Source organism: Xenopus laevis, chromosome 6L, assembly GCF_017654675.1.
Source record: "Xenopus laevis strain J_2021 chromosome 6L, Xenopus_laevis_v10.1, whole genome shotgun sequence".
NCBI classification, from domain to species: Eukaryota; Metazoa; Chordata; class Amphibia; order Anura; family Pipidae; genus Xenopus; species Xenopus laevis.
The window spans coordinates 47,263,729-47,274,164 of NC_054381.1; the positions used below are offsets into that span (position 1 = coordinate 47,263,729).

Consider the following 10,436-nt stretch of genomic DNA (forward strand, 5'->3'; position numbering starts at 1 on the left):
AATCTAAAATAGTGTATTCAGTGCATCCGTACAAACGATATATATAATGCAGTTCTTTTTTTTTTCGGTGCAGATCTCAAAACCATGAGCGAGAGAGTGAAGAACAAGTACTATGTGACCAAGAAACTGTTCATGGCTGACCTGCAGCGCATCTTCACAAACTGCAGAGAGTACAATCCACCCGAAAGCGAATACTTCAAATGCGCAAATATTCTGGAGAAATTCTTTTATTCCAAAATTAAGGAAGCTGGGCTAATAGACAAATGAGAAGCCATTCTATTAGCCACTGTGCCTCTTAATATTGGCTGGCCTACTGTTTAGTGCACTTGATTTATACATTTGCACTCCTTTCAAAAACCTACTAATCCTCATAATCGTATTTTCTTTTACAGTGCAGAGCATACTGTTTCTTGCCTAAAGAAAACAAATAGCAGCGTTTTATTGTTTTTTCCCGTTGTCTGTACTGGAGATGGACATTTTATTTTATTTTTTAAAGTTTATTTTCTATAGAAAAGGTGCTTGAAATTCTTAGGACTTGTGTGTGTGTGTGTGTCTATGTATATTGTGTATGTATATATAAATGTATGTATATACAGACACACAATATTATAGACATGCAAACATTAAAAGGTCCTGATGCGCTGTTTTGTATATTTAGAGGTGTTTTGTATTATAATGTAAAGTTACATTAATTGTAAAACCACTGATCTTACAAGGTTATTTTCCAGTGGTTCTATAATTGATTATATCTGCTTATGCCGGACATAAGTTGAAATCATAATCTGATGTTACCGTGTACACAAAGACACTAATGCTTGGCTTGCAGAGGTTAGAGTTTTACTAATAATGCAGTTATTTTATACATGACTATTTTAAGAATGACATTTCCGTAGTATTAATGTTGTTGTTGTACCTGTAACACATTTCCCCTATCTTTAATATATATATATATAGTCTAGGGTACAGTATATTTCTACCGAAGCACGGATTTAGTAGGGGAGGTACGTGGAAAACACATTTATCCTGGTCTACAAATAGGTTTTATGTCTTTTAAACCAGCAGTTTGGGTAAAGATACTTCACATTTTAAAGCCTCTATTCATGTGTGATCGATATCACTAATTTTGCAGCTTTCATACATACATATAATTCTAACCTTTTTAAATGTACTGTAAAATAGGCCCACTGGGACTATGCCATATCAGGATATAATTTAAAGATAATGTAGGAAATCCCCACAATATCTATACATTGCAGCCTGTGCCCATTGGCTGCTGAAATAAGGTTTTTTAGAAATTAAAATTCACTTGTTTTCTAGTTAGAAACTACAGTTATGTATATATAAGAAATATGCTTCCGTAGTATGCACTTGAAAAAAAAAAAAAACGTTAATTTGAAAATAGTCTTTTTTTATTGGTATTGTAATGTTATAAAGTGAAGAAATGGTTTGGATCCTGGTAGGAAAATATTCCATATAAATATATCTTCCATTTATAATAGTATACAAGGACAGAGCCTTCAGTATCTGGACAGTTGCATTTAAAATATATAAGCTAGCTGTAGTTTTTCTATCTTTAGGGCACATTTCATATTTGCAATTGTAGCCAGTGGCCGGTAAATTTGCTGTGGCTAATGGGAAGCAGTAGATACTATTGGTTGTACATAAGAAAGCTTATGGCAGACAGGCATGTGCTATCACCATGTCCAGTGGGAATGATCTTGTATTGATGGCTGGGTTGTTATTCCTCCCCTATGTATAGATGAATCCATCGAGATCTCACATTTTGTTGCACCATGTTGACTTCTTTTTGTAGTCCTGCCTCTAGATGGTGCTAGAGTGCAATGTCCTTAGTCCATCAGAAGCAATGTAATGAAAGACAGTGCACTCTAGCACCATCTAGAGGCAGGATTTAGCACTACAAAAAGATGTCAACATGGTGCAACAAAATGTAAAATCCTGATGGCTTCATCTGTAAGGTCCTCCTCTGCTCTGGAGCCCTGCCATGGTCTTCTGTCTTGCAAGAACAAATACAAATAGGAAGTTTGGTTCTTGAGGTGACATGCAAAGGGGCATATGTAACATATAGACCAGCCTGCAGGAGAGCCCTTTCATACATCCACCTCGACTCATGGCAGAAACTCCACTGGCAGTATTGCTATTGCACAAACGTTCCATCATCCCAAAATGCTGAGACGAGGGCCTTATACACAGACTGAGTTTCATGGAAATCAATTGGGAATGGCCAACTTACAGTATATGAACAAAGCTGGATTGTGTTAATAACATCTGCAAAAATAAGTCAAATCAACTGGACTTACTGTTTTATTTCTTGAAGACGTTTCACCAGTCATCCAACTGGCTTTCTCAATTCAGAACGACTTGTACATAGGATCTTTCGGGAATAAATACCCTGGAATGTTATTCTGAAGTCATTCTGAACTGAGAAAGCCAGTTGGATGACTGGTGAAACGTCTTCAAGAAAAACAAAGTTGATTTGACTTATTTCTATAGATATACCATGACCTGGATGAATAAGAATCTTCACAAACAACTTTTAAAGGGGTACTGACACCATATTACATTTTTTTCTTAGCCATTCCCAAATATCCTGGGGCATGGTGCATTCTTTAGCAAAACCATATGTGTGTGTACAAAAAATTGTTTATTATAAATACACCATCCACACCCAATTTTACCAGCCAACCATTAAGGCAAAACTGAAGAGAATGCTTTCTTCAAGCAGTTTGCCTATTTGAGAGAAGATTTAAAAATAAATATAGGTACGACGACTGTTATATGGAAAGCTGTTGTCTGAAAGGCTGGTAGAGCATCCTATGTGATGATTTGTACCTTGTAAAACAATCCTAGTGGGTTTTAATGTAGAAATGTGTTTTAGAAGACAGAAGGCTTAGTGCTCCCAAATGTAGAAAAAAACCTCAATGTGAAAACCCCCGTAAGATAACGAACCCTAAACCTGTACATACAAGTAGGGAATATTTACTACAAGTATTCTTATAAGTTAGAAAAAAAAAAAGAATTGTTTGAATCTCTCCCAATAAACCTCTCCCACATCATAGGACTCATGATTACTGTAACTTAGAATCAGTGGCCCATACTATACAAAATGAGCCAATACAAGCCCTCGACAGTAAGGGGCAGGTTTATCAAGGGCCGAATAGTAAATTCAGATTTTCTAGTGTCAAAATTTACACATTCAAATTTTAATTCCCCTATTCAAATGCAAATTCAAATGTGAGATTTATCACACCTCGACCATGGAAACAGTCCTAATTCGAATATTCGCCACCTAAAACCTGCCGAATTCATGTACAAGTCAATGGCAGAGGTCCGTTGAGCCATTTGGAGATGTTAATAGCCTTCCTGACATTCAAGTTTTTTTTTTTTTTTTTTTTTTACTGGGAAAAACTCCATTTGCACGAATCAAATATGATTTGAATTTTCAGGTCGGAACAATTGGATCGAATATTATACATTCAAATTATTTCTGTATTTGAATTTTAAAAAAAATGAACATGAATTTGAAATTCGACCTTTGATAAATGGGCATCCTCGTGTTGTATTAAAAAAAACACTGTTCTTTATCAATATAAGGCTGTTGAGAAAAATGACCAAAGTGTGTCAGGGCTTCGATGGTTTTCATTGAAGTTGACTAATGTATTTAATTTACCAAACCAGACATTCTGTATTTGACACCTGTTTTATTTAAGAGATTTGGTTGGAGAAACATCTGCCTATTGTTTAACACCACTAAAGACGGCAATTCCATTCTGTACAGTGTGCAACCAACCGGCCCACGGGCTAAGTGCACAGATTCTTTAAGAGTAGAGTAGCCATCTTTCTGGTTTTCCATTTGTTCAGGCCACTAGCACAATCGTGTTAACTTTATGGGCCATATTTATCAAGGGTCGAATTTCGAATTGAAAAAACTCAAAAATTCTAATTCAAAAAGACCAACCGAATTGAAGTCGAACTTTTTTTTTGGTCGAATAGGTCCGTATTCAGCCAAATTCGGATCGTACGAATCAAGGGAATAGCGCATTCGATCAAATTCGATTCAAAGTCGATTCAAAGTTGGGTGGCACCAAAGTCCACCAATTGACTCCAAATAGGTTCTAGGAGGTCCCCCATAGGCTAAAACAGCAATTCAAATAGAATTTGAACTATTCCCTAGTCGAAGAACACAAAAAATAGCTCGAAATTAGAATTTTTTTCATTTGAAAATTCACCTCGACCTTTGTTAAATCTGCCCCTATGTCTACAGAGTGGAAATAAAACAGATCAGATTCCTATATGTATTGAAAACAAATATTTATTTCTCAGATAAAACACATCTGAATATTTATTATACCACAGTTAACTAGAAGGGGGTTATCTCCCTCTGTATAGAACTTGCGTCTGGCTGCATTAAGTAAATACATTTTGTGTTCCAGTGCAAATATCAGGGAACTAAATCGTCGTAAAGAGCTAAAAAGAAATTCATACTAATGAGGCTTAAAGAAGAGTAATCTTTAGGGCAAACACGCTGCTATTTCGGGGAGATTAGTCGCCCGAAGAAGAGGCGATTTGTCGCTGGGCGACTAATCTCCCGAAATAGCAGCGTGAGTCTGCCTTTAGGGAATAAACCTATTTATAGGACTAATCTCACAGATAACAATTGTGGACAGCAAGATTTATTGCTGTAAAACCATGATAAATAGTCACCCGTAGTTGTAATAAATGGGCTACATATGCTAGTTGCATACTAAGGGCAGAACATGCTGCTATTTCGGGAGATTAGTTGCCCAGTAACAATCGTCTCTTCTTCGGGCGACTAATTTCTCCAAACTGCCTTCCCGTGGGCTACGATGTTAATCGATGGCGGGATGGCTCTCGGAACGCTTTTTTGTGAGGCAACTTCGGACGACTTTGGAAACAAAGTGTACCGGGTTCCATCCCGCCAGTGATTTACATTCTTGCCTTCGGAAAGGCAGTTCGAGGAGATTAGTCGCCCGAAGAAGAAGCGATTTGTCGCTGGTCCTCTAATCTCCAGAAATAGCAGCGTATCTCTGCCCTTATAAAAAGTTTTGCAGTTGCATGGGGGGGGGGGGAAATTGTACATAATCATGTCTGTCATAAAATTGCAATTTCTGATTTTGTGCAAATTTAAAGGGGTGGTTCAAATTTTAGTATGCTAATTCTAAGCAACTTTTTAAATGGGATTTATTTTTTCTTATTTATACTTTTTGAATTATTTGCCTTCTTCTGTTTCCAGCTTTCAAATGGGGGTCACTGACCCCATCTAAAAACAAATGCTTTGTAAGGCTACAAATGTATTGTTATTGCTACTTTTTATTTATTCAGGCCTCTCCTGTTCACATTCCAGTCTCTGGTTTAAATCAAAGCATGGTTGCTAGGGGAATTGGACCCTAGCAATCAGATTGGAGAGCTGCTGAATAGAAAGCTAAATTATTCAAGAACCACAAATAAGAACCAATTGCAAATTGACTCAAAATATCACTCTCTACATCATACTAAAACTTAATTTAAAGGTGAACAACCCCTATAAGAAAAATTTCAAACGTATCATCATGGGCATATAAAGTTATGAAAATCGATGTTTTCAAAGATTGTGATTCTAAAATTGCTGCAGGGAAAAAAAGATATTTATTCACTCCAAAATGTAGATTTCCATTCCCCATTGACTTCTATGTTAGATCTCAGTTGGCAAGATGTAAGTTTTTGCCTTTGCACTTTGTGCAATTCACACTCCAAAACGTTATCGAATTGTCGTCACGAAAACTCGACTTTATCGGACGAAAAACCTCTTTTTTTCGGATTATCCAGCGCAAATCACAAAAAAACAACTTCACGGACATCTGCCATTGACTTCTCTATGACCTTGACTGGTTTGAGATATTTTCGGATTTTTGCATAAAACTCAAAAAATTTGAGTTTTTATCCCCACGAAAAATTTCCCCTAAAAAACCTCAACCAGATAAATTTGAGGTTTAATAAATGGGCCCCTAAATGACTATTTGCAAACACTGGTAAATATTTCCTTAAAGGAACAGTATTTACCTTAAAACTACTTTGCTAAATATAACCACATATTGTCACTTCGGGAGGGGGGGGTCATTTGTCAACATTTGAGGTTTTTTTTTCGCATTTTGAACCGCCAAATCTCAAATTTTCAAAATCTCACAGCTTTTTTTTTCAATTGGAGATTAAAGGAACAGTAACCAAAAAATGAAAGCATTGTAAAGTAAATAACATATAATATACTGGTGCTCTGCATTGGTAAAAGCTGTGCGTTTGCTTCAGAAAGACTATTATAGTTTGTATAAATAATCTGCTGTTTCCATGGGGGCAGCCATTCGAGCTGGAAAAAAGAAGACGATAAGAGGTTACTTAGCACATGACAGATAAGCCTTGTCCAATACAATTGTGTTTTATCTGTTATCGTCTGTGTAACCTGTGCTTTTTCATTTTCCAGCTTGAAGAGCTGCCCCCATTGTGCGGGCCGGCCCGATACTCGCTGGTGGGTCGGGTTCGGGCTGACCTTGCACCCCCATTTGCGTCCACCTTACACCGCCGACTTCCGATTTTTATAGCCATGTGACTGCTTGCTTCGACCCTTTTGTGGGGGCGGCGCGGGTCTATAATAGGTACCCGGAAGTCGGGCACAGGTGGAGGGACGGCGGGGTCGGGTAAAACCCAACCCACACATCACTAGCCCCTATGGCTACACAACAGCTTTTTTATATAAACTACAGTAGTCTTTGATACTCTGATAAACTTTCATTTACTGTTCCTTTAAGATTAATTCAAAATTTGGCAGACATTGAAAATCATATTTTGAAATTTGAGATTTTCTTTAATGTTACATTTTTTCAAAATGAAAATTTTTTTTTTAAATAATTTTTCATAAATCTTCCTTCCTGTTTGGTTCTGTTCCTCTTATCAAAGTTCTGTTATGGAATGACGGGTTATCTCATGGTACCTGCAGAATCAGTGCGCAGAATTTTCTACAGATGAAAAGACAAGAGTGACGTCAGTTCTGGGAGATTCTTCATCTAAATGCAGTATTACATAAGCCAAGCTTTGCAATAAACCAGAAATAATATCTGTATTAGAATAAGAGATAATAAATGCATCCTCTTAAAGAGCCCTAAAGAAAATAGGTTTCCGAAAAGGACCATACAAAGTTCTCAACGTGAAAAATTTAACCCATTTGCCACCCAGCAAAAAAAAAAATGTCTGTGACGTCAACTTCATTTTATTTTTTAAAATTTCCGTCTGCATCCTTTGTATTAATGTTGAGTAGCTGCACTGTCTCATGAGATTGTTCCATTTCTATACTGAATGCATTTTTAGGTTTTATAATTTAAAGAAAGTGCTATTTTCATATAGATATTGTGCAATAACGCTGGAGTAGAAAGTGTGTTTTTTTGCGAATGCTTTATATTGCAAAATAATATACCTTTGTAAAATTAATATATTGTATTTGTTCAAAATAGTTTTAAATTATATAAAAGTATTTTGGCATTGTGTCCACATGTGTGCTGTCTTCATTGTTTATATATATATATATATATCGTTGTCTTGAGTCTACAAAGGAACGTTAAGCAAACCCTTTTTAAACAAACAATAAAATAAACAATCTCCTTATAGAAAGATTATACATTTAGAATAGGGTTGAACATACTGTTTCCCTATTTCTGTAACTGAAAAAAAGTATGAATTTTAAAAATGTATTTGCACTAAACAGGGCAAAAGTCCCATTTTACTTCCTATTCAGCAGTCCACTAAGAATCTCCTTGTACAAACAAACCCCTCCTTTCCCCAACTGCAGCTGTGAGATAAGGAGCAGATCAATATAGAGAATTTTCTCTGTGAACTACTGATTTTGTTTGATTTTACTACAGCCTCATAGTAAAAGAAAATATGCCTTAAACAATACAATCTCTGTAAACTGACTGAGAGATAAGCAATTTCTGTGTAATTCCACGCAGGCGCAGTTGTCGTGTACTGGCAAACTGCCCATGCGCAGAAATACCGATCTCCCAGTCAGCTTAGAGATTGTGGAAGATGGATGTGTCCAAATCCGCTGGAAAAATCTGCGGTGAGGGGTAAGTATGGAGTATGGGGCATTTCCCCGGGGGGGGGTTGTTAACCTGGGGGAGGGGGGGTCTACCTGGAGTGGGGGTGGGTACGGGTTTTTTTCAGAACAGGTCAACCATAACTCTTTAGCTGTAAAGATCTGTGCCACCAAAGATGCCCCAGTAGCTCCCCATCTTCTTTTCTGCTAATTCACTGCACATGCTCTGTGCTGCTGTCACTTACTGAGCTTAGGGACCCACTCACAATATACAGTACTCCTAGAATAGAAATGTCACAATATAAGGCTAATTAGTAATTAATACAGATAATTACTAAATGGCAGCACAGAAACCAGTGCAACTAGCATCAGAATTTAATAATCAGCCCTGTAGCATCAGCTTATATTACAGACAAACCTCATTTTCTGCTTCAGAATTTGCAACGACCCCTAAGCTTAGCTTCTCAACAGCTGCTCAGAGCCCACTGAGCTTGTGAGTGTCACAGACACTTTCCAAGATGGTGACCCCCTGTGACAAGTTTGAAGTCCTGGATCATTGCTGCTATTGACAAGGTGAAACTTTAGGCTGATGCAGTAAATAAAATATGGTATTTTTAGCCATACTAATTTCTAAGGTTTAGTTCTCCTTTAAGTTTGTTTTTAGTATGTTACAGAATGGACTATTGTAAGCAACTTTTTAATTGGTCTTCATTTTGTTATAAGGTTTTGAATTATTTGCCTTCTTCTTCTGACTCTTTCCAGCTTTCAGATGGGGGGGGGCACTGACCCCATCTAAAAACAAATACTCTATAAGGCTACACATTGATTTTATTATTATTATACTTTTCATTACTCATCTTTCTTTTCCGTCCCTCTCCTATTCATATTCCAATATCTTCTGCAAATCAGTGCATGGTTGCTAGGGTCATTTGGACTTTGAGTGCAAGCCCTGCCTAGTATAAGGGAGCATCAGTGAAACACATTAAGGCTGTAGTATAATGGAAGTCCAACAAACCTTTCAAAAGTTGCAGCAATAATAAATGCCCTAGCTTGCCCATTTTGCACATGCGTGTGACATGAAGCTCATTAAGAAGAAGGGAGGTCTCCATGCGGGGGCTCCAGTGCAGATTAGGGGCTTCTCTTCTAAAAAAAACATTATTTCCCCCTTCTGGAGTTTGGGATCTTTTTACTTTCTATATAGGAAATCCTGTCTCTAGAGTGGAACTGATGTCAGCACTTGGATTTCCTACTTTGTAAGAAATTGCCAACCCTAGTAAGAGGGTTGAGGTACAATATTATTATTAAAGGGAATCTGTCATTTTAAAAAATTTTTTTTTTTTTTTGCATGTTTATAAAAAACACACATCCATAAACACTGTCTGGCAAATAAAATGTTAATCCACAAATCCATGCATAAGTTATTTTAGTTTGTATTTTGTCATAGGGGCTTCCATTTCTGCTCATTACACATTCATCCTGTGCTGCTCTAACAGCCTCGAATTTACAACTTGCTGCTAAACCTTGAATAAGAATGGTTAGAAATATACATTGCTGAACTTGGGAGTCTTGGAGAATGAGGCTTGATTATTTACCAATAAAAATTGCCTCCTGCTTGAGGATACCTTTTGATTCTATGGCCAAGCTTGCTGGTGGGCACTCGCTACTCGGAAAACATGAAACTCCATGAACTTTGTGTGTTTGCCCAAGGATATACTTCTGTCAATTTGTATTCCTGGTTATAAGAAATAGTTCGATCAAAAATACATGATCAAAATCTATTCCTGCACATCTACAGTCATAACAAATATGTAAAAACAACAAACTATATAGAATATATACGAGATATTGACAAAAACGAATGGGGATGTGTTACATCTAACTCCACCGCCTCCCTTATACTCATCTTCCCTTATACTCATCTTCCCTTATACTCATCTTCCCTTATACTCATCTTCCCTTATACTCATCTTCCCTTATACTCATCTTCCCTTACACACATCTTCCCTTACACACATCTTCCCTTACACACATCTTCCCTTACACTCATCTTCCCTTATACTCATCTTCCCTTACACACATCTTCCCTTATACTCATCTTCCCTTACACACATCTTCCCTTATACTCATCTTCCCTTACACACATCTTCCCTTATACTCATCTTCCCTTATACTCATCTTCCCTTACACACATCTTCCCTTATACACATCTTCCCTTATACTCATCTTCCCAGTGGATCTGGCACCTGTGTCATCACTGCAGGAACTATGGGGCAAATTCTCTAACCGGCGAAAATTCGCAGCCATTGCAACACTTCGTCAGGCGTAAATTCACTAGTAC

The 10,436-nt window shown here is 37.2% G+C and overlaps 1 protein-coding gene across 4 annotated transcripts in view; it reads left to right on the top strand.

The window, feature by feature from the left end:
* Positions 1-1,814, top strand: part of LOC108718922 (histone acetyltransferase KAT2B) — a 54,984-nt gene extending 53,170 nt beyond the window's left edge. For 2 of the 4 annotated variants that reach the window (XM_041566003.1, XM_041566002.1), the window contains exon 18: positions 74-212. Coding sequence is in view for 2 of the 4 variants with exons in the window: in XM_041566000.1 (XP_041421934.1) it covers positions 74-267 (194 nt within the window). In the remaining 2 variants the exon portion in view is untranslated. Of the gene's footprint in view, positions 1-73 lie in introns of all 4 variants that reach the window. The other 2 variants (XM_041566000.1, XM_041566001.1) reach the window with 1 other exon arrangement.
* The last annotated feature ends 8,622 nt before the right edge of the window (positions 1,815-10,436 follow it).